At 42.1% G+C, this 25,836-nt stretch overlaps 1 protein-coding gene across 5 annotated transcripts in view; it reads right to left on the reverse strand.

Annotated features, from left to right (window-relative positions):
• The window catches only part of ptprua (protein tyrosine phosphatase receptor type Ua), a 334,107-nt gene extending 310,789 nt beyond the window's left edge, over positions 1 to 23,318 (reverse strand). For 2 of the 5 annotated variants that reach the window (XM_034704890.1, XM_034704892.1), the window contains exon 1: positions 22,993 to 23,318. In XM_034704890.1, coding sequence (XP_034560781.1) covers positions 22,993 to 23,062 — 70 coding nt within the window. In that variant the 5' untranslated portion in view covers positions 23,063 to 23,318. The remainder of the gene's footprint in view (positions 1 to 22,992) is intronic. The other 3 variants (XM_034704887.1, XM_034704888.1, XM_034704891.1) reach the window with 3 other exon arrangements.
• Between the last annotated feature and the right edge of the window lie 2,518 nt (positions 23,319 to 25,836).

The following is a 25,836-nucleotide window of genomic DNA, read 5'->3' on the forward strand; positions in this document are numbered from 1 at the left end:
GGCCGGCAGACAGACCCATTCAGCCGTTCTCCCGTGAAACAGCCCCAAAGTCGCACCAGGCCTGCCTTTAAGACAGACTTTTGGGTCACTGTGCTACTTGGAGGGCAACACTTTTGAGAGGATGCCCCAGAAACTTTGCTGAGCTCATCCCCAAGTTGAAGAAGGGGCATATTTAACTGCTACACACAAACTGCTTCCTGTCTCCTACACCTGGATTCCTCCACAGAAATGAAGGGTCTCCCTGGGGTGTTTGGAAGTCTTGAAAAAAGGCAGAGACGGCAGAGGGCCAGGAGAATAAATAGACTGCACTCTCCTCTTTCCCTCTCTGTGTGTAGAGATACTCAACATGGATATTTTCCACATGGGGAATTATGGAGTCCCAGTTTTTTTAAAGTGAACTTATTTGACTTTGCATTAAGTGTAGCAGCACAATAAAGAAGACAAATCAGAAGTGATTCCTGAGCTATCTTGGCAAATGAGCACTTCTCGCCAGGACGTAATGGTGTCTGAAATGAGCCTCATGCCGTATCGCACATTAATGAGATGCCTCTCTATGTGTGTTTGTTCTGATAAACATAGTCCCACAGATGGAGCTGCACCACAGGGACCATGCAGCTGCAGACAGTGCCTCTGCTGTGCTCAAACAGTGGACAACAGTCTCTCTATCCTTCACACAGCCACTAAGTAGCCCTCTCATCTTCCTCCTCTCCTAATCTGCGTCCCCTCTTCACTCTGCATTCAGTCTGAAGACAGATAGATTCTGAGTCATTCAAAACTTTCTGCTCTGTTATGTCTTCCTCCATCGTGTACTTTTTCAACACTTTGTTCATACTGTTCATTCTGCAGCAATCTCTCTCCGTCCATTCTCGCTCTTCAGTCTCCTGTAGACTCTGATAATGAGAGAGTACGGTTTTGCTTCCCTGCTCTCGTTTTCTCTCTGAGTAGCATACTGCTTTGCCGTTGCGATAGGGGGTTTAAATCCTCCAGTGCAACCCGCCGGCACCGCTGCAGCTACCCACTGGGCCGGAATAAATCCAGGAGCCTCTAGTCTCGCCTCTGAATGGCCCACGCCCCTGACAGCGAGCCCAGAACAAACCTCCCCTATGCATCAATCCAGCAGCAATGAACCCAAAAGGCCTTCCTCTGGGAGGTTTAGCTTGCCTCCCTCCTTCGCCTTCACAAAGGATGATTTCAGCTGCCTAATCAAGTAGAAAAAAAACTTGTGCCCTCCTCCTAGTTCCTGCTCCACCACATCCTCTCCTCCTCATCCTCCTCCCGCTCCACCACGCAAATTTCACATGCCAGTGATTTTGTTTTTCAGAACATGAAGACACGAGGGCCATTGCTTCGAAAAACATTTTCTCCCAAGCATATTGGAAATGTCAACATCATTAAGACCAACTGTCAGATTTAGTGACAGTGAAAGGGCCTCTACCTACCTAATCATTATAACCTCACGCCAACTCTTTAAAAAAGTCAGGTTGTTTTTCTGTTGAAGCTCCACAGGCTTACACCCCTGCCTGAGCCTGTGAGGACTGAAACACCTGTGGTAATGATCTCAGTGACAGAATCAGGCAATTACTGGACATTTTTATTCATGCCCAGGGCTAGGTCAAAACCCACACACCCACACACACCCACATGCTCACTCAGTCCCTTTTCTCCTCCCCCTCTTTTAACCGCAGAGTTTGGATCGAGCAAACAGCCCCGGTGCCCTCTGGTGAACCGCGCCGACAAATGCCCCCAGGCAACCCAGTCTTATCTTAGACCAGCAGGAGTTAGAGGTCGGACCTGAGGCAGGGACCCACAATCCAGAGAACTGCATAACATCAGCTAAAACTGAGTACACATACGCTTAGCTTTCGTGATTGTGAGGCAGATACATACAGGGATATGACACAGTTGTTATATATTGTAGACTTTGTTTGGGAACAGTGAAACATTTAAATAAACCGAGCGGCAGCCTCCGGTCTGAAAGTATGAGTCCAATGCGGAAGTGCTAAAAACTGCAGTTCATCGAGGATCCGCTTGAGGCTGGCTCCGGAAGTAACGGATACCACATACACACCAATTTAAAAAAGAGGATCTTTACAGCAGAAATAAACATGTTTACAGCCTACATATCCTATTTTATTCTATGGATCATATGTCTTCAGTGAGGCTCATAATGCTGAAAGGAATTAAACTTAATCTCAACTTATCCATGGCAAAGAAATGCTACTGATATTATGCCGAACAAAAGAGGTCACTATTAGGAATGATTTCCGAATATTGGAATATTCATTCACTTAGTACAAATTGAAGAGTTAATTTGAATATGTTCTCATTTTAAAAGTACAATTTTTCATGGTTTTTACCGGTGCCTGGTTGTAATACAGTATTCCCGCCAGACGGTGGCTATACAGCGTCTTAAAGCTGTTTGCTCACTGCATTAAATAACAGAAGAAGAATGCTAACTGCATTAAATAGCTAAAGAAGAAGAAAACATTAGCGACAATCACTGTGATTTTCTCCATTTCTGAATCTCACACTACTACACACGTATTTCCAGAGACTGAGCATGGCTGTAAAATGTAAACACACACACCAGGCTGTGTCACAGAAACACCGACATAAAGATCGAGACAGACGCTGTCAGTGCCCGCTACTAGCAGCACCTCGTCCTGCTGCTGGTTAACGTGACTGCCACACAAACGGGCCGCTAATGGGACAGGTGATTAATCAAATAATCATCGAAGGATTATCAAACATTATTCTGGCTTGAAATGCCCATCCCTAGTCACAATCTGCCTCCTGTTGGACGTTATCATATCACCTACGCCTGGTGCTGAATTTTGGTTATGGTAGAAGCAGCAGGAGGATGACCCACCAGTGTTTCCCACACCAAGGCAGAGAAAACGGCAACATATAAGCATCAAAAATAACAGATTTATAACGCCATCTTTTCACCAAAGCTTAAACTAGGTCACTGATACCTTTAAAGAACTATTAAAAATCATATTGTGAATACAGCATCATGAATCATATCATACTGTGGGCTGAGTGTACCGGTACATCTCTTCTTACAAGGAGATTCATTTCCCCCACTTGAGAATCTTGAAGTGATTTACTATGACAGAAATATTTAACATCTTTACTTTAAAAAATCTGAGTTTAAGAGTCAGAAAAAGTTATAATCATGGCATTTTTCCTGAGAGGTATGATTTGATGTCATAGTAGCAGCACTTCTCAGCAAGAGTAGACCTTCAGTCTTGTAAGCATTTGTATGATAGAAGCAGCAGGTGTAGTGATGGTGATGACGGCTCAGATATGATGATATAATGGTCACACACTGAATTCACACTAATGCATGCACGTCTGTTAGTCTGTTAGTGTTAGTGAGCACTCTCTCAGACAGCTGTAGGTCAGGTTATTGTTTAGAGCCGTCTCACAACTGTGTTCCAGTGAGCAGTCCAGTAAGCAACAATAAAAGCATGCCTCCAGCCCAATCAAGCACAAACAAATGAACTTCATAACGCAGAAGAATACAAAAGTGAGGACTTATAGTAAACCAGCTTGGGTATACACTGGACTCACAAAGTGTATAATGTTTTTAGACGCCCAAACTGCGCCAGTTTCGCTGCACATTTCAAAGCTGTTCCACCGATATTCTCACTTCTTTGCCTCTGAAGATTTAACCCGCCTTGTTCTGTAATCCCACTCAAGTGGGTTCTTAATTAAACATGGACAACACACAGGGTGAAAGCATGGAGCACACAGCAAGGACATGTAGTGTGCAAAGGGCTCAGGCTCATGTTTAACATAGACTAAGGGTGGATAATATTGGGTTTAACCACTGCAAATGTAATGTGTGCACGTCCAATATAGTCCAAATAATAGTAATAGTCCCGTCACCATGTCTGAGATATGACTTAAAAAACATAAAGTCTCACTCAGCGGTAAGAAAACACCAAAACATTCTCATAGTGAAAGTTAAAAACACAAACAAACATGAAATATACACGCAGGAGGCGTGCAGAACGGCAGGACGGGATTTGATTGGTTTAAAATTTTGGACCCCAAAAACAGGGATTGGTTGATGTTTTCCCAGGTTTACTCCAGCTGTAGATAGCGGCTTTTTTTTTCACTCTTTTTTAAGAACACATTTTTATGTATTGATTCATGAAATCATTTTAACCAGTATAACAACAAGTGTATCTAAATCTGACTACCAACCCCAGCTTTAAAGCAGCTTAATAATCCGACTGCTGTGAATGTTGAGTCTGTACAATGTAAACATGATGCTCCTGCTGTCACAGATGCCCGATCAAAAAGCTCAATTAAGCAAGACCAATTTTGAGACGGTGTGTTCTAGAGAGAGACTGATGATTGACATTTTAAGATAATATTATACCTGTTACCTGTGCTTACAAGGCTGATTATAAAAATAATCACATAATGTCTGCAGACACTGCAGGCAGCTTCATCACTGTGGCTTAACATCCCCCGTAAATGACAACAGGTTGTTCCATCCTAATTGACAACATATACAATCTGAAACAGTTGCTGGCTGGTGTTAAACATGTCATTCTGTCATGATATATAGAGTGATGCAGTTTGCCAGTAGTTCTATTTGCTGTATGTCCTCCTCCACCCTCTAGTCCCTCCTGTCTCTCTTCAGCTGTCCTATCACAGAAAGGCAAAAAAAAGCCTGATAGAATAACTTAAAAAAAAAAATAAAAAAAACACATTCATTCCATGTTTTTTTTTTTTTTTAAAAATTAGATCATTGTAAAAAAAATCAGATTCTGCAGTGTAGGCTGTATCAGAGGGAAACTCTGATATCAGTACCAGAATAATCAACGCTGAGCACACGATGATTTATTGTGTTTATTTCCATTAAATTGGACCGAAGCTTCCAAATGGACCATTTTGCTGCGTAAAACACTTCAAACTAGCCACTGGAACCTTAATTCATTAGGAAAATATGTGCTGAGCTAATTTTCTAAAGTAGTTTGATACAATCATACTTCTTTTTGCAACCACTCGAGTCACCCTCATTTGGCCGTTACAACAAATGCAGGTGTAAAACATTTCCACACTGAGGCTTGTCATGTACTTCTTATAGCAGTCTGTGGTCGGTGGTACATAACTCCACCTCTCTTCTTCCCTCTGAAGACAGAAGAGAAAAACAGCTGTCGCTCTGGACAGGCTCCCTAATCTGCCCCCATATTAATTACCCCACCCTCCCTCCATGCACTCATGCGTACACTGAGTGAGGACAAGTCAACTGTTACCGTCCTTGGCTGCAGCCTCTTCAATGAAGATGTGACTTGTTTTATGAACATAAAGTAAGCACGGCTGTAAATCAAGTTCTGGAAAGTAAAGAACTCTCTCCTTCCTCTATACTACCACCTCCTCCATTCTCCCTCTCTGTGATTGGCAGGTTTAATTAACAACCATCCTGACAGAAAGTGGGTGACAGTTTGGCAAGTGGAAGTGGGGGATGAAAGTGGAGGAAGGAGGGGGGTGCATGTAGAGATATGAAAACAATGCATAGCCTACTTTTGTGCGCATATAATTAGAGATGTCTGGGATTTGCTGCAGAGCTGCGTGGGCGTGGCAGCATGGATTGAGGCCGGAGCAATTTATGTGCAACGTCCCTTAGGGGCGACAATGACAAACATGTCACACATTGTTCTACATATGCATTCCTCTTTGTTGTTAACAACTTTTGGGTTACCCTAACTCCTCTCTGAAGTAAGTGGCTGCTGACAATTTAAAAATCCCCTCTTTGTGAAAAACTGGACAAACATTATAAAGCCAGGAGGAGGAAAATCAGGATGAGAGATGCCATGTTGAAAAAAAAGAAAAGTTAAAAATGACCTTCTCTTACGGCTGAGTCAGGAACCTGTTCAAACCTCTGGCTCCAAGGTTGAAGCTCAGCCTTTTCCTGCCGTGTCCCCAAGGTTTGACATTTTTACATAAATGTTTCCTTTGGGCCACATTATCCGTGAGTGTAATATTTCTTTTTCGCAGTAATGCTGACAATACCTTGCTTTACTTACCCTTAAAGCCCTACAGCCACAATAAATCAGCAGACCTGAATAATTGCCCCAAGGAAACCTGAACAGCTCACAACTTTTATTCAAAAACAATAAAGTTGGGTTAACTCAGTCATTGGCCCAGAGCTTTAAGATTAGCACATAATGAAATGAAATAAAGAAAAATTTGAACATGAAAAAAACACAGAGGAAACCTCTGGAAAATGTGCAGTTCCTCAAGTGTCCCCTTGGGGCTGCCTCCAAAAACCAAGGGATCCCCATTAACACCCATGTTCCAGTGCTCATCTTTAGTCAGGAATAACACGTTTACAGCCAATTACAAAAACTGTTTCAGTCTGAATAGCCCGTTTATCTATCTGTACACACTACATGGGGGGTGATTTTTTAAAACTCATTTGTTTTGAAGATTTCAAAGTTTTCTTTGTCATAAAAAGGCATGATTGTCGTGTTTGTTTTTTTCCTTGTGTTTCATGCCTTGGTTCCTCCTGTCTTTGTTCTGTTATGGGTTGTCCTTTGTCTCCCTTGTGTGTTTGGTGGTCTGTGTCTTGTGTTTTCTTAGTCTGGTCTTGTGTTTACTGTTTTATTTTGAAGTTCTGAATCCTTGTGTCTCCAGTTTAGTTTTACTTCCTGTCCTTGTGTGTTTCCTTCCTTTTGTGATACCCCTCATTAGTCTCACCTGTGTCCTGTGTTCACACCTGTGTTGATGACTCTGTGTATTTAGTTCCTCTGTTTCCCCTGTCCCTTGCTGGATCATTGTTCATCTTCACCGTGTCTATGTCTTCCCTGTGTTCTGTGTTCCCAGTTCTCTTAGTGCTCTTGTTTTTCTGTGGATTTGTTTATAGTAAGTTTTAGTTTGTCTATCTCAAGTCTGCATCTTGGGTTCTCCTCCATTTCTCCACAATCGCGGCAATCATGAGTGCTGTGGCTGCACCGACTGACACTATGGTTCGGTTTGCCAGGAGGCTTAGGCCCGACCTCAGCTCCAACCCTTTGTGTCTCGCTAGGTCGATCCGAAAGTTGGGATGAGTCAGCATTTCGTATACGGTGACCACCATCACCGGGCTTTGAAACTACGCTTCAGAAACCAATGTGCGACATCACTGAGGCTATGTCCAAGTTTAAACAACCCATATGCTTTGAACTCCCAAACCCAGTCCACTTCATGAGCTTGTTTATTTACTGGTGAAGATTATTATATGCTCCTTTGGGTTGAAAATGTCACTGTTGTCTCTTTTCTTTATTTGCCCTTTATGCAGTTTTCATCTCTGTAGAATAACGTGTGCTGCGTTCTAAGTGCTAATGAAAAAAGCAGAGTTAAACCATGCTAAGCAAAGTTGAACTTCATTCACCCTCCTGATTTTACAAACATTAAATGACCCACCACTTTACAGACATTCCCATTACATTTAACACAGATTAAAATTGTAGTTTTTGGAGTATTGACCAAAAAACCTTGAAAAATCTCCCTGAAACACACATCCTGCGTTTGATAAATCTTGTATGGCTTGAATGCTTCTGTCAGATGCTATTACGCATAAATGATTGCTACACTTTGGACGAAACCCAACAGTCGATATTCTGGGAAATGTTTTTGCATAAAATTAGTAAAAATAAGTGCTGGCATGAAATTAGCTCACCCCCTTTAAATGTGCTGTGGCCAAACTCTACTTTTAACCCTGCATTGTTTTTCTTGGATAATGAAATATATGAAAAATCATGTAGCTTCCCTCAAGGCATGAATTTTAAAGACTTAACTAATAATCAGCAGCTACAACATCCATGCTAAAAGACGGGCTGCATCTTAAAAAGCAACATCAGTTTAACTCCATGAGTAACCCAGTTTTTACACAGCCTCCAGAGCCAGTGCTGCTCCTGCGTGCAGACTTTCCTTTAGTTTTATAATACATCAACACCAGCAAGGGGCTTCAGAATGAGACTCAACCACTGCAGCCTTATGATGGCGAGTTTCCACTGCTCTCGTCACTTTTCTAGGTCAACATACAGAAGGGGCTATTCAAGCCAACTCACAAACAACATATGTCAACTGCAGCCATATGCAAGGGCAAACAAAGTAGATCTGTTTTTTATGTCTGCTCAGGTCATTTGAGCATCATCCCTCCGGTGTCTGGGCCAGCCTCATCATCCTCTCTTAGCCTATTATTATTGTGTACGGGCTCCGTGACCTCGGTCAGGGTGCCATCTGCTCACACTCCATTGATGCTGAGATTAGGGGTGGAGACCAGGAGGGCACAGAGACACACATGTTTGGTGGCTGATCTGAAGACGCCTCCCCTCCCAGAGTCGCGTTCACCCTGGGCGGGCCGGCTGGATCAGACAGCGGAGGGATGATGAAAGGTGTTGCGGAGGAGTTGCACCACAGAAAGACAGATGACCACCAGCTGATTTCCGTGCTGCTTCACAACAGCTTCCACCAATGTGATCAATAATCCCCTGACCCCCCTCCGGTACTCCACACACTCTTCTCCTCTCCAACTTCCTTCACTCTTTGCTTCTTTCTCTCCTTCTTCACCTGAAAGAGCTGCACCTGCGCCTCAGGTTTCTTCATATTAAATCAATGATTCAGAGCCTCCTGTAAGGCAAGCTTATAAAACCCGCAGCATCACGCTCCTGGCGCCGGCAGAGGTACATCTCATAAAACAGAATGAGGATCTTACAGGTATATACGTCCAATCATTCTGGCTAGGCTAACAGGCTCCTCTGTGAATGCAAAGATGCTGCAGCTCACTCATTCCCATGCAGCTCCAGATCCCTCAGCCTCTTGCTCATGAATGTAATCCTTTACGTTTATCTGTCTGGGTTCAGAGGCCACAGAGGCTGACACCCTTGTACTCGCTACAGACGCAGACAGGCTTGGAAGGCAAACACAGCAGATACTGGCTTAGGTGATGCTGAATCTTAAAACCACCAAAATCCAGCCATCGTCTGAGTCATTGCCAAGGAGGCCTCTTCTTAGAAGTCAGGGACGGTAGGAGGAGAACGATCTGACTTACAAGAAACAAGTCCTCACTAAAAACAGAGAAAACAAGGACAGACGGCTGAGATGGCATCACCAGAGTTAAAAGTTTTATTCCAAGCAGGAGCGCCTACAGCAGTTTATTAATTTCCCTTCCACACAAGTTTGTCAGGAAACGTCTTTCACACATCGTTCTGTAAACTTAGTTTTTCCTCATCACAGTGGGAACTGATGGTGTAAAGCTGTGAGCACTCGTTGCAGAAGTGTTAGCACAGTTCCTAACATCACGCTATCTGACAGGGAAATAATTAAAGCACAAGTTCATGCTGAATAGGCGAGGGGTATATATGTATGTATATATATATATATTATATATTTGACATAGAGTGGTCTAGACCTCCTATGTTTGTAAAAGCGTCCTGAGATAACGTTTGTTGTGATTTGGCGCTATACAAATAAAGATCGATTGAGATTGATATATATATATATGTATGTAGAGTTCATCTGTAAAAACAGATAATTCTGTTTTTATACATTTTCAAAACAGCATATTTCTTTTTATAATATATATGTAATAAAGTTACATTTTTTAAGATACCTCTAATTAGTAATGTCATTTTTACTTAGTCAAAGCCACCCACCTTCAGCTGACTGATAATACCTAAAGCTAGTAATAGAAAAAAAACATTTTTTGCAAATCAACTCTTCAATATATTTAACATTTAGTAGAAAAAGAGCACAGGTGTCAAGTTGAAGTTACAAAAGATGTGATCACAACAGCTTTTCTCAGCTATCAGGGTGCTGCCATTTAAAGCATGATTCAAGCCCACTTGCTGAAGTTGTTGCACCTGGCTGAGATGCTCAGCAGGGGGCTAAAGCAGGTCGAGGTCTCTGCAATGGCGCTCCTTTTGCAGGAGCAAAACTAACAGCCACTGACGACACAGACGCAGAGGTGGAGAACTTTTTTCATATGGCTTTTTAAATTTTTTCAAAAAGCATATACTGACATTGGTTGCATGAAGAAAAAATGCAATGCCAAGGTTTCTGTTTTGATGTTATCTTCAGGACTCTGTCACCTCTCTTATTTTTTTAAATGGCATGACATTGTAACTGGCAAACAAGCTTACATTGTCAAATTTTTCATTGAAATGTAAAAAAAAGAGAAACATAATAATGAGACTGGAAAAATGACTTTCCCAACAGGAGAAACAAGGTGCACACCTGAGCATACTTATATACCTGTAGAGGTCCTTTCGACTCTCTTAGATAGGACAGCTGAAGAGAGACATGAGATGCAGGGAGTGGGTCACAGCAGGGTCTTTTTCTGCTGCAACAAGGACTACAGCCTCCGTAAAACGGGTACACAAAGCCAAACTGGCTCTCCATTATTGATGATTTGTAAGGTTTTAAGGGCTTTAACTGCAGTGTCCTCTTTTCCAGAACAAACAGATCACATCATCAGGGACATCAATGAGTCCCAAGGACACACAGGTAGTAACATGAGGGGGTCTCTGGGAAATTTAACAAGTCCTTTCTTGAGAAATTGTATGGTTCAAGTATTTTTAATTAAAAGACATCACAGTCTCTTTGCTCCAAGCACAATCAGTCATCTCAAACATACTTGCAGCTTACTGGAACCGCATGCGGCGATCCACGCTCTGTTTACGACATCAGTCCTTCAGCAGGTTAGCACGCTAACAATCGTACCTGCTGACCACGGTGAAATAGTTAAATGGAACTGACACACACACTCACACACAAGACAGCAACTCACCACTTCTTCTGTAAACTAGGACAAAAGGACAGATGGTAACGTTTACACATTAATACAACTTTATTCATTTATTAGCCAGTTCAGCCAGAGAGACTGACAGAGGACGACACAGAGTTAGAGCTTTATTAATAGACTGAAAGATTTGAGGATTGGGCAGCTCTGCCGTATTGTTCTGCATGAAAAAGATAAAATGGGATGCATGGCTAGTGAGTTTACTGATGCACGATGCATACCTGGCAACATCCTAGGTGATAAAGAGCAGTGAAAAAAAAACACTATCAGTGTTTTTGGTCCAGTTAATAATGATAGAGTTCTAAAAAGTGATGGTGATAGTTGGTTGTTAATGCCAGATAATAACTACAGGCTAAAACTGGTTGTATATCTGCCAATACATGAAAAATGTCTTCTCTTTTTACCAGTATTCAACCTTAATAATATCATGAACTGCACTGAGCGTTTTCTGGCCCAGTAGCTCTGACACCAGTATTTGGAAACAGGAGCTACCCTGAGGCAAGGTTGTGAAGTTGGTATCAGAAGAGAAAGGATGGATCACTGCTCCTCTATCTCTCTATTTGAATGGTTATTGATTCTTGTTCCTGTCTTTACAGAGAGCTTTTTGAGCAGGATAGCTGTTTCCACTGATCCTGAGAGGAGTTGCACAGACAAGGTTTTGGGTGATGTGTTCAAAAGCAGCTCTGGAGTACTTGCAGATGGAAGGGGGAGTATTACCCATCAACCCCCACCTTCCATTCTCCTTTTTTAAGCATGCACTCTGGAGATCTGACGCTTCATGTTTACTATTACAAAGTTGGATCCTCCAGAAAAAGGGCAGCATGGAGTCACAAAAGTGGCATTGATCCAAATTTACTTACAGGAGGGGGAAGTGAAGAAGGCGGTGATGAAGATGCCCCGCAGTGATAGCAGACACGCAGGTGTTGCTGCTCATGCTGCAGAACCTCCCCTGCTGTGCACAGGAGGGTCACTGCTAACCTTGACAGGGGTGAGCAGGTGCTGCCGCAGTGCCCTTGTTGGCTTCGTCGGGGGACCTGTCGTTTTATTTATTTAATAATTTGACTTTTTTTTTCTTACAAGTTTCTCTCCAACTTTTAATATATCTTGTGCACCGTTGGGACTCTGGGAGGCCCACAGGTTTGATAACTTTAAACGGCTACTTTTTAAAGAGTAATATCTACAGCCACCCGGGGACCCACACACCCCGGGTCTCGCTCCATATCACAAACTGTTTCACTTTTTTTTTTGGTATCTCACAAAAATGAGGGGGAAGATGTAAGAGGTTTGTAGTTTGACGGTTAATCCAACTCGAGTTTATCAGCACGGTCTTCTACATTAATAACACGAGGGACTGAGCATGGGAGCCCAGGAGAGGAAAGTTGGGGAGATAAAAAAGAGGTAGCAGAGCTGAAAAGAAATAGCTTTTGGCATCAAGCTGTTCTTTCAGCTGAGAGGAAAGAAGGCGAGAGAAATGCTATTCCTGCAGTTTGGCCCCCGATGTCATCCCAATCTGAAGCGACACTTGCTGACAGCACCACCACAAAATCATCCTGTGGCTGAACTCTGACCTCACTCTTGAATCTGCAGAGTGGTCGTCGTCTCTGCTGCGGCGCAAGTTTCCTGTCGGCTGCCAGCATCGTGCCTTGCATCATCCTGTCATCAGCTGCGACAGGTCCGACCACAGGTTTCATGGCCGGGGAATAAGCTCGGACAATTGGTTCAGCCGCAGAGTGTAAACACGCCGTCGGCTAAACTGCAGGAGCGATAGAGGAATATTCATAAAGATTATTCACGGCTGGCTGTCAGCAGCGGTGACAAATCCAGGAGGTAACGGCAGCTGCGGTGGAATCTGACGGAGAGCAGGAGTGGACATTACGGACGAGAAGCCATCACTGCAGAACAGTCATGCTCCTGCATATCTCAACGCTGTGTCCAACTCATCCGTAATGCAAGCACACAGTTTCTGCTAGAACCAACAGGATCCCATATCATCAATCTCAGCTGCCATGTCTGTGTGCTCAGAGCAATGATTTCTATACCGCAGGACGGAAAAATCCTCCCTCCAACACTCAACACTGTTATCTTTCATCAATCTGTGATGTTGAGTGCATTCCAGGGCTTTGAACAAGTGCCCCTGTATGCCCACATCCCTTACACCTGCTTTGTCTGCTTCCTCTTTGTAGAGCTTTGCAAGGTGTCCTTTGAAACCTTCTGAAACAGCGCTTATAGAGTACCTGACATCAATAATAATAACTTTGGATTCTTCACACCCAGAGAGACATTTTCAAACAGCCTTTTTCAGTTTATAATGTGCTTCAACAGAAGAAGTCATGCATTAAATTTGCCATTTTCCTAAGTGCTGTCTTACAACTGAATAGGGATGTAAGGATACACTCAACCCACGATTCGATTGGAATCCCAATTTTTGGTTCAAAACTGGATTGAACTCAAAAATTGTATAACCATTATTTTATTTCAATTCTCAGATATGGACTGTTGCAATATGTATTTTTTCTCTTATATTTCTTTGTGAACAAAGTAATCCTTTTTCATTTTTAAGGTGTGTTTTAACTCAAATAAAACCACTACACTTTTTTTCAGCACCTCGCAAAAAAACTTAAAATGACCGAATAAAAATACCTTGTTGGAAAATTTCAGAACAATTATAAATAAATGGAAAGTGAACAATTCCCAAATGAAAATATTAAATATTAAAACAAATAGGGTCAATCTCTTTAAATAAACTGAAGTGCAGCTTATGCCCCTGGCTGTGAATTGACATGTTTTTCTTAAGGAATATCAGGGAGAGTCAAAATGCTGCCATACCTCAGACTTGAAACTTGAATTTGCTTTAGCCTAACTACTGCAGCAAAAACCAAAAGGTTGCAAAGCATCCCTTATTTTAGCTCAGCTATCCCTGTAATCTCTTCCCTGAATGATTGGGACCCCTGACTGCTACAGGTTTGGGAGTTCATTTAAACACCCCAGAAAGTGTTTGAAGATTTAAGTGTTTAATCAGTTATCTATTACCTCTGATTTTATTGAACTACTCAGTTTTAATGAGAACTCGTAAAAAATAACAGATCAGATTTTAGGAGAGTGTAACCTTTCAGGGATTTAAATTATTTTATTATTTATGTATCAATAAGTTTGTGTTTTTCTTTTGCATAATTGAATTTGCAGCACAAATGGTCACATACATGTTCACCAGAATGCAGAGAATTAAGTGTTACATTCTGCACATTTAGTTTAACCTTAAACTTTGAGTATCAGGTTTAAAAGTAGGTGCTCTTTATATTTTATTGGCCCCTGCCCTTTAAACAGCCTGAGTACACCACTGTCCATTCTTATGTTACATCCTATGTGATCCAAATAAGTACATGTGACAAAGTGCCTGAGATAAGGTCCATGTCATAATAATCTCACTCCAGGCAGACACTCAAAGTTGGAAACCCTGATATGTGTTTAAATATTGTCAGATAGTTTTTGAATCTAACTGAATTCATTAGATTTGACAGTCGGGTATTGATCACATGCAGATCTAGCACACTAAATAGTCAGACATGATCTTTAGATCATTGCTTCAAGACATTTTCTCTAACTGGACCTCTTTACATTTTAGTTAAATCCCCTATGCTTTAGAGTAAGGTTGTCAAAATGTCCTCCCTTGTTTATATGATCATCAGCGGTCTGTCACTTGAAAGAATGTTTGGCAGCTTTTTTATCATAGCTTCAATTCATCATCACAAACTTATTATGTTGCAAATTAAATGAGAGTAATTTATTTCTGCGTATGTTTAATGTTGTAAGCTTTATACTGTAAGGGCTCTTCACTCTCCAAACCTTCTTGGAGAAACAGTTGTTTTTATAATTGAGACACAGCTGCAATGTTCTCTGTGAAGGGAAGTCGATACACACCGCCAGAGCAACAACAAGGCTCAGGAACGCTCGCACATCAGCACTGTCTGTAAGGCCGCCCAGAAATGTTAAAAGTGTTTTAAGGTGAAATAGTTCAGGTTCATTCTGTCAGGTTTGACAGCAAAAGTGTTCCTGTCTGGTTTGACAATATTTCCTTCTGTTAGAGGAATTAGGAGACATTTTTCTGACATGAAAGGTGGTGAAGTTTTCAGAGACAGATATTGTTGTCTGTGAAATGACTTTACTGCAATCAGGTAACCTGCTGCTTTCAAAGCATCACCCTCACTCTCATTCTCTGCAGACAAATTGAGACATGATCGGTCAGCCGGTGAGCTCTTATATTGAATGAGGAAAGGGTTAGAGCACTGTACTCTGAGCTTTTTGAGAAATTTTACAAGAAGCAAGCTGAGGCCTGAGAACCTCTTCTTCTTTAACTCTGTGGCCTTTGTTCCTGCAGCAGCAGCAGGTCCCTCCTGTGAGACTCCATAATGACAGCATCCGTCTGCCTACCTGCAGCACAACACAATTCCAACATGCAAACTCCACCAGCAGCAGCTGAGCAGTTCATGCTATGCGCACTTTTCCTCTCAACTATTCCAGTTGCTTCATGAGGCGTACCGTGCAGCAGATCATTACAGAGCTTGTTGAAATAAAAGCTTTGTAAGCAATGAAATGAGTCACTGAAGGAAGAGTGAGAAACGGCAATCACAAACCCAGCAGCTTCCTTTAAAGTGCTCCAAATTGAATTCCAACGACGACATTCACCAACACAAGAGGACGCCTAAAAGTGAACAAATTAACTTTATTGTCTCAACATGTCTCGCGATCAGCTTGACAGGCAGCGTGATGCCTGCTGGCACAACTCCATCTGCTCTGTAATGATTTGTTGTTGATGGGAAGGAAAAAAACAACACATAACACCTGGAGAGGCGACGCCTGTCCTGGTTCTTCTCCCCGCAAAGACGCCTCGTGGGTCCAGGCCAAGGCAGTCTGGCAGAACTGTCAGCTCCATTAACAACGCACGGTGGTGACAGGCACGCAGAGCAACAGCAGCACTGTGAGATTAGCGTCATAAACATATTGCATAAGAGGATAATGGTCGGAGATGGTCTGATTGCTACCGCCATGAATGACAAACATCTGGATGAAAGACAAAGCCCCGCTAAACAAGAGCACGAGAGATCTGCGGACGATTATTACATCTGAGACCATCGGGCTAACTTTGATAGATTTATCTGTAGAATGACGTAATCAGGGCACACAGGCCTCTGCTGTGTATCAGTATCAGTGTTTATGCTTTCTGATGTGAATACTTTTACAGATCACATCATAACAACAGATAAAGCATTTAGTAATAGTATCATTTAGAGCCAGTCTGATAGGCTACATCTGTGAGGCCATATCATCACACTGTATCACTGAAATAACAGCGTGATTTCAGACTTCTTTTGCAAAACATTAAATTAATAAAATGCTTTAAATATCCTGAAATGATGTCATCAAGTAGTTTGTGTAGCAGGCAGAAGCCCAGAATACTGCAGTTCCTCAAGTGTCCTCTTGATGCTGCCTCCAAAAGCCCTGGAAGCCTTTGAGCTCACATTTTTACAGCAGAGGTAAAAACCTTTACAGCCCGATGCAAAAGCAATGTTGGGTTATTGTTACCTCAATTTATTACATGTGACAACTGTACAGAGGGAAACTGTTTTCCCCTTCACTGTTGATTATATTCTGTCTAAGAGTTACGCAGAATCAAACATAATAAGGGATGAGTGATTTGGTAACACCCTCTTGGTAACACCTCTTTGCCGGTTAGCCAAAAGTCAGCAGGAGTCAGCACTTCCAACAAAACGACCTCAATCTCAGGGCTTCCTATCCCCTCTCCAGAAATCACTTATTTACCTTTTATTATTTTGGTATTGACTCTGTGGTTTTAGACTTTTGTGCATTTCTGATGAAAACATAAAATAAGTGTATACTCGACCCTACTCCCTTTCTAACACCCGTGTGCACGTCCAGCCATTAGCAATGAAAACGGGGCCGTTTGTGCTAATGGTGAAAAAAATTGATTGGCGGTCTGCATGAGCCTGGTTAACGCCCCAACAAAGTGTTACATTAAATGGAGGTAGACCCCACCATTAGAGGTGCTAACGGCAGGATTACCACACCTGTTAGGCTGTTTAAAGGATGGAGGACATCGTGCCTCTTCTGTGGGCTCAGAAACACCACACGCATTTACCCGGTTGAAGATCTGAAGCCAAACTTTCCCTTTCTCCTTGTTTGTTATCTTTGAGGATTGACTTGCTGATAACAGCTGTTTGTTCATTCTATATTCTTCTAATGAAATGTCCATTTCTTCTCCCGCTGAGGAATAGTTTTTTCTTGATCTTCTCTCAGTCACAGCGGTACCGCTCGCCATGTTTATTGTTATTTATGCCTAGTAGGCATGCACAATTTGAATTTGTTGGATAGAGGTTTTCCAGGAAGTTCCCTGGACATATCACGCTTTTCACCAGCCTCACTTTCATGGTACAATTAGTTAATTGGCCGATTGTTTACAGTTGTGCATGCGGCTAACGCTAAGTCCCATTTGTGTAATGGCTGGACGTGCATACGGGCTCAGGTCAAGGTAATTCAAAGCTTGACCCTAAAAGGCAACTACCAAGTCCTGTTGCCATTTCGGATCAAGCTTTGAACAGTTTGTATTGAAGATGTTAGCTGACGTTTAGGATTGCTTTTTATATTTTATGCTTTTGTCATGTATGCACTTCTGTACATTTCTTTAAACATATTTGAATAAAGATACAAACAATGAGTGACATCACTTTGACTGTGTCCATGTTTTTTACATTTATGGGCGCCCACTTGAACTGGTTGACTATTAGGCTTGGGTACCACAAAACGGTTCCAAATTTCTCAGATTCTTCATACACAGAACCTTTTTCTGTCCTGCTATGTCATAGTTCACTTTTGAGAGCCTAAATGTCCAAACAGTAGAGGCACAATAAGTTTTGTTCTTTTAGTATTCATTAGTAAAAATACTCTCCAAAAATAATGGAATCTAAATCAGGAATCGATAAGAACCAGAATCGATAATCAGAAATGGAACAGAATTGCTAAAATCGAGATGGTACCCAACTCATTGACAATGCATGATATGTTTAGTAGTTTTCTGAGTACCCTTGCATGATGCTTTTAGTACAAATATCATCCACAGTCCTCATAGATTCACATTAAAAAGTTCTGTCTTTATACTTCACATCAATGTCTCACCGTATCGGTCAATATATCTGAAACCAGAGAATTGATTTCACCTAAAATCAGACTGTTTTAAAAACTCCTGAATCCATCATCATGTATCTGTAACACCTCACAGCTCCAAATCTACCTCAGTTTGTACTTTAACCTCAATAACACACAACACACTGTAACCCTTAACTGATGACAATGGATGATACTACGTACAGCTGCAGCTTACACAAAGAGGTCTGTTCAAGGAAACATTTCGCCCTCTTCACCCTGGGAGAAAATGTGCATCATTCACTACACAGCAGGCCCGACACCTGTATCAATGACAGGACAAATATATGTTGTTGAATAAACAGAGATGATTGTGTGTTCAGTTTGCAGGTCTCTCTGCTCTCTTCAACCGCTGATTAACAGTAACATTATGATTCTGCTGAACTGCTTTGCACGTTTGCTTTAGCTGCACTGCCCATAGATCTCTGCGAGGAGGACAGAGTGAGGATGCTGGAGACAAACAGAAGAGGCAATTAACATTTTAGAAAAGACCCTGAAGAAGAGGAGAAAGGTGAGGAGAGGCCTGATTGGTTCCACCTCAGCCAGGACGATCTGCTGGCTCCAGCTCCGTCTGTCTGTCTGTCTGTCTGTCTGTCTGTCTGCTTTTGCAATTTGATTGTGTTCATGCATTTAATTTTCGACTATTCTATTTAAACTAAAAAGAAACTGGCTCCTTACTGCTGGTTCTATGCAATTTTCTTCTAATGCTGCTTCAGACAGGTTAGCACTTTATGTGGGCTGCACTGAATCATCACAAATTGGTCATTTTTATCCATTTCAAGCTTAATTGCATCCACTTTTCTCCAGCCAAATGCACAATTATCAGCCTAGTTGTTTAGTTTAGTGCTTCAGAGTGCAAGTCCCTCAGCTCTGAGACTTGTAACCATCCAGTAAACAATGTGGGCCGGCTTATACCGGCAGATTTACTGATTGTTCTACCTATTTTAAAACGATGTGAAAACCGCCCTTGTTTCGTTGCCACCTCATTATCATGAGCTATAATTACAGAGTGTACTCATTTCTTGAACACCGTGTAGCCATTATGCAATTCGCCATTGTTCCATTAAGGAATCTTGTGTTATTTCCTCCAGAACAACCACATTTCATCATTGCCTTTTGTGTGAGCCCTCGCTCCATTTTCTCCATTTACAGCCTCCATGTTTGCCCCAGGAGAGCCGCGTGTGTCGGGCTATTTTCTGTTGGATTAACACAGATCCGGCTCCACGCTGATACACACCCAGCACCTTCTCTACATCCTTCCAGCAGCCTGTGAAAAAGCGCTGCTTCCTGTGTCAGCACCCATTTCAGTGTGGTCTTTTCCAGCTAAACTCCTTCCGACCTCCAGTCTCTCAGTGTTTGGAGCTACATGTCAGCGCCACTCAGCGTTGGAGTTCGCTCACGTGGTTTCATTTCAGGATTAAATTACCTATTTGCTCTGAGTCCTTGGAGCCCCGGCAAAAAGCAGGGGCCGGGTGTACTACACGGCAGGCTTCACCTCGCCTCAGCAATCACACATTCCTGAGGTGAAACTATGGAGCTGAGGTGAAAGACCTCCATGTGAAGCTCACAACGGTAGTCCACTTTGATACCCAAGAATTGCTTTAATACAACAGAAATGCAAAGCGACAGCTGCACTGCATCACTTCAAACAGCATGAAACAACCTGTTGGAGGAAACTGCAACAGCTATAGATCCTGCTGCATGATGCCAACATTTGTAAAGCTCACTCTCTGAAGAATTAGACCCTGAGCTGTGAACAAAAACAGGTCTGAAGGGGCAACAAGTGTTGAGAAGTCCACAATAAGCATCCCCAGTTTGCATCATCCTCTCTCTATCCTCCTTTTGTATCTAAGAAATGACAAAAACTATCAAAATAACAGAATAAAAATAAAATAATCCGTTTAGCATTAGCATCTGATGATATCAGCACTATTGTCCAACATCAGCCGTCTGCAATAACCTGCTATGACTCAATGTTGCATCAATTCAAGGCCGGTGTGCCGGTATAAACGAGCTGCTGCCTTAGAGAAGAGATGTTTTATGGGCCAGAGAAGTCGCCTGTTAAACTCTGCCATGACACAAGAGGGCAATGTGAGTCATGTGCACATGTGTGATTTGTTTTCATTGTTCAAACCTGGAAGAACACGTTGGTGATATTGAAGTTTTACACCGTATCTGAGAGAAGGAGAGCGAAGGAGAGACGACAAGCAGCTGTTTGAAAACATCAAAGCTCCTAAATCATTTAAGAACCACGAAGAGGGGATGAAAAAAATATCGCTATCTGAATCGGCTGAATTGTTATTCTAAACATCAATACAAGAATCGGAACTGAAGCTTACAAATTGGTGCATCTCCAGAAAACTATCTGCAAGCAATTAAGTCACCGTCAGTTGACACAAAGCTAATGATGCAAACCAGGAAGTGAAGTTATCTCAATCAAGAAACAGGACTTACGTGAGACTTTGTATTTTACTTTTGATTTATTGCATTAGTCTCTAAATTAAAAAGTCAAAATCACTAAACCGCAGAGTATCAAGACCAAAGATAAAAGTTGTAATCAAATGTATCCTGTTAAGATAAGATAATCCTTCATTCGTCCCACAACGGGGACATTTTCAGTATAACGGCAGCAAAGTGGAAAGTGCAAAATAGTATAAAGCAAACAAGAGCATATAAAATAGTAATTATTTAGAAATTATTGACAATTTAAAAAGTAAATTTGCATATCATAAGAAAAGTTTGTACAGAACTTAATAAGTACATTTACAATATATTTACAAAACCAGGGATACAGTACTGTTTTGCAAAGAGAAGTCATAAAAAGGCTCAGAGCTCAAAGCGTCTCCACTCAAAAATGACAAAGAGCAGCAAAGTGTTACTTATATTTCACTCAATTCAGTTATTGTTTCATATATTTGCCTGAAACAAACTGAGGTTTTCAATATTTGCAGAGTAACTTTGTCACGATGAACTCATTGTTTATTCAACACAGGCAGGCCTGACTGTTATTGAAACAGTAGCCGCCATCGATACCTGGAACCATAAATCAAATCAGCTTGATAAGTCAACAGAGAGGAAATTTACTGATTTCTTGTTTGATATTAATGTTAGGTGATTTTAAAAGTAATACATTTTGAAGTAACTTCCAGTTTTTACTTCAAATAAGTCACCTGAGGCTCTACAGAATCATTCCAGGCCTCTTTCTGTCAGTTTTCCATGTTTCTAAAATCCAAAACTATCAACTAATCATAGATGAGTGATAATGTAAGTAGCAGTTTGATGCTGCGGATATGTTACTAAAATGAAAAAACATGAACAATAACTTTGTGGAGGGAGATTTTCTAAATCAGGAGGCGTCTCATCAGTGAATAAAGAAAAATCAGAGCAGGTATGGATGCCAGCTTTTTGTTCTCGATCAATACTCGGTGCTATTGAAAGATTTGAGCCAGTCTTGAAGGCTGATAGAAAGTCCAAACACAAGCAGTTGGCACCAGCTTTGAGTTGACCTGCGTGCAAATGTGTCTGATGTTGACGACAGAATTCATTCCCACAAATAAATTGCTCGAGTGCAAGCTGATGACGAGACAGTCTTCTCTGTTGTTCTTTGTAATCTGACTGTTGGCTCGATCCATTAAACCATGCCAACACAAGCCTAACTTGATCCTAGAGAGCAGGGAGTGGCTCAGAGCACGTCTGTTCAGCAACTGCTTCTGGTGGCTGTGTAACTGACACTCATGCAACCGAGTATTTATATCGTTGCTGCACCAGTTGCAGAGCATTCCTGAGCTGCACTTGTACTTGACTCTGAGTTGGGACACATTTTTTTCCCCCCCATCACATTTCTCAACGTTCCTGAAAAGACAAGGTTCAGAGGCCTCGGAAATCTTCAAAAAACTGCTTCAGCCGTTCAAATGTTAAAGTCGCCACAGGCAAAATGAAAAGGGTTTGAACTCCTGTCTCATACTGGCTCTGTGGATTTCAGGTACTGTGGCTGAAAAATCTCAGTTTCCCTCTCTGAGAGCACTTTAAAGACTGTCTCCTTCTGTCTATCACAGTCTGAGTGATGCACAGAGAATATTTGGATCAGCTGCCAAGTGCATTTATTTGGAGCACAACACTGACATTACTTATTCATCCCCACTGTTTTGTTTGTAGCAGCAAAAACACACTCCTCTGGATTTGTTAAACATGCACCTGACTCTAATGGCTGATTTTGCAACTTACAGCTTACAAGTCGACCAATTTATCCCCTGAATCAGCAACTGATTATGCTCAATCAATCTTATTAACATTCAGGCAAGTTAGCAGCATGCACATCAGCAGTGATTTAAACTATCATCCAGATACAGATGATTCAACACCAGGACTGAATTGAGATTTACATGACACATAAGTGCAGAGAATGGTGCAGGAACGAGCTGAAGCCTGAAAACATGACAGTCATGATGCTGAATGCACTGGACAGAGAGAGAGATGGAGTGAGAGTGGGGAGAGAAAAAGAGGGAGAGTTTTAATGCATAGTAATGCCTCCAATTTCCTCTTTTTTTTTTACTTTATTTTGTTTAACTTTGCAGATTTAATCTTCAGAGGGGATGCCCTTAGAGGAGATTCGCCAATAGGCTGCCACTGAGTCGTGTAATGAAATGATGCCATGATTATACTCAAGAGGACGCAGGAAATTTCAAATTTCATGCCCACTGGAATATTAATGTTTCACTGCGTTCACCATGGAGAAAGTTCAAACCGCATACTGCAGCAAGGACGGATTTTCACACACTCAGAGATAACTTCTGAAGTTGTCAGACCCCCAAAACAGAGCAAAACGCAACCCTGACTTCAGCATTTCAGTGTAGACAGGTGGGAAAACAGCGACTTTGAACCCTGACAGTCAACTTTAAAGCAGCAGCTCAATCTGTGAGAAGATGTACAGGTGCGTAAAATGTGCGTTCAGTCGCGCATTTCCTTTCTTTTACCTGTTGGTCCTTCCATGCTGTCTGCGTAGATCCTGACGGCCAGCATCAGTAGCAAAGCTGCTGAATACATGTTGGCAGAGGAAGTAAAGTCCAGCTCGTTTATTGTCACAAGAAGAAAATCCTAAAGCAAACTCCAGCAGCAGTGGCAGCAGGACTGGAGAGAAGTTGTGCGCTCAGCTCCTATTCATCGCCGGATCCCTCTGCAGAAGCGCTCCCTGCCTGCCTGCCTCTCTGCTCCCTCACAGCCCGCACAGGGAGCATCTGATCTCGAGCTAAAGCGTTCAAAAAGAGAGCCCCCCCTTTTTCCTGTAACGGCTCCGCTACTTTTTGCACTGTCAAGCGAGAAAGTGGGGCGCGGGAATGCGGGTCTGCGGCGCCTCCATGCGGCCAAGAAGGGGACCTCACACAAACCCGAGCATACAGTATGACAGCACACTGTCACATTACGGGGAACCATTTTCCCTCAATACTGCCTGTAAGGCTTCAAACGGGCTCTCCGTTTAATTCACAACTCTTTACAGTCATTTTGTTCATTCTGGATTTAAATTAAGTTATCATGAATATGATACAGGAGTACAAAAACAAACAAACAAACAGGGATTTATCAGTGGAAGAGAGTCATCCTCATCTCTGTCTGTGCTTTAGTTATTGCACAAAATCTACCAGGTTATACTCCAGAACTGACAAATGGTTCAGAGCCCCTCCTCCATGATGTCTTCTTCTGTGGTATCTTTTTGCCCCCTCTGCTCTTTTCTTTTGGGAGATTCTCCTGTGGGAAAGTTGGGTGCCATTGTTATCCCCTCATTTTCCTTGCATGTGTGTAAAGCCTTTACTTGTATTTCTTATGATGCTGCAGTATTCCAGCCTGGCATTATGAAGTGGCATCCATGAATAGTTGCTCCACGTTGCTTGCTTTAATTGACAGAAAACTAAGTAAGGGGTATTTGGTTCATTTTCACATATGAAAATATAAAATAATCTTAAAAATGTCAGGACAGTTTTCCTCAAAATCTCCCAAATGTGTTTATTCACACATGTCCCTGAAAGCATGAAAACACAAGGAGGATCAGGGGCTCAGGAGGTAGGATATGATATTTAAAGGACAGTGGAAGTCAGAGTGTAGTGCTCACAACATCTCCAAGGTGTTGGGTGATGCAAAGTATGCTTGATATCAATACTATATGTATAATGTGGTGAATTACATTCACAGTGATCACAAAGGGCAGGCACTGGTTGCATGGCTTAAACATCATCCCACCCCCCACATACAAACACATAAGAAAATGGCTGCATGTATTCACACTCCCAGCTCACCCTGAGAAGTTCTGTATAAACAACAATCATGTAATGAGACGGATTGCTGCTAGCTCAAAGTTGCATTAAACTAAGTGACAAATATGAAGTCTTCTTTATTTGTTCTGGGTCAGATTTAGAGTGGGAAATTAAATAATAATGTAACTTTTTGTTCACTGTCTGTTAGTTGCTTTAATGCATATTTCATTTCAGGGTGACTGTTTTGCAAATGTGGTCTGTTGTGCTTGATCCTTTGGTGGGAGAGAAGGTGGAGCCTGCAGCAGAACCATAGACTGTATAATAAATGGACGTAGTATCAGTGACGTCACCCATCTGTTTCTGAAGCGCTGTTTTGAAGCCAGTCAGCGGCAGCAGACATATTGGAAATGTTGAACTCAACCAAACTTCTGTCGAGCTAGTGTGAGGTAAAGAGGCGGGCTTTGAGCCTCCTAGCCAACAGCTACAGTGTTCCCGCCTGTCAGTCAAGTCAGCTGTGCCTCTCATAATGGAAAACTCATAATCTTAATATCTTCAGAATTGCTGCATTATGAAAAACTTCACCCCCCGTACAGTGTGTGCCGATGGAGAAATGAGCTATCCAGACTACGTTTTTTAACCCAGACTGTAAACATGTTTATTTCTGCTGTAAAGATCGTGTTCTTTGAATTGGTGTGTATGTGGTTTCAGATACTTCCAGAGCCAGCCTCAAGCGGACACTCCATGAACTGCAGTTTATAACACTTCCGCATTGGACTGAATTCTCACGGCTCAAGGTTGCCACTTGAGCAGAACGGACATAGAAGTTCAGTTTCCCTTCAGCCCCTCCACACATAAACTCCTTTCTTTAAAATTCAGGTCCTGATGTTCACTGTACTTGTTTCAGGATGTTTTTGCAATAAAAACCAGATCGACAGGGGCACCAGGTGGCCTAGTGACTTAGGCATGCACAGCATGTGGTCCTCGTGACAGTGGTCACTGGTTTGGCTCCCAGCCATGACCCTTTGCTACATGTCTTCCCCTACTCTCTGCTCCTCATGTTTCCCGTCTCTCATCAGCTGTTCCATCAAGAGGAGGCAAACATGAGAAAATACTATAAAAAGAAGATAATAGAGCAGTCCAGATGAAGAGATAAATCCATTTGCTTTAAACATTCTCTCCTCTCAGACAGTGCTGGGAACATTTCTGAAAAGAGCAGTCTGGGTGTGCAGAAGAGAGTCCTGTTTTTCAGAATAAATTGTGGACAAACTTAAAAAAAAACTGTGTTCCATTGTTTCTCCTCTCAAACCAGCACAACTCAGAAGTCTAACAGCAAGGCTAGCCATAAAATGAGACAGCGATTTTACCTGGACAGCTTGTGCTCCAGTCACAGATAAAATGCCTGTAGCAAAGTGTGCTGCTGAGTCCCTGTTTCCAGCTCCAGCAGAGCCGATCTTCAGCCAACCCTGACCTCTCACCTTGTCTGCTGGGGTTTGCTTCAATTAATGTTTACTTAGCAGGGTGCTTAGTGCCTTACATGAAAACATTCAATCTCCACTTCTGCTTTTTTCTGCA

This window comes from Notolabrus celidotus, chromosome 16 (genome assembly GCF_009762535.1).
Source record: "Notolabrus celidotus isolate fNotCel1 chromosome 16, fNotCel1.pri, whole genome shotgun sequence".
Taxonomy (NCBI): Eukaryota; Metazoa; Chordata; class Actinopteri; order Labriformes; family Labridae; genus Notolabrus; species Notolabrus celidotus.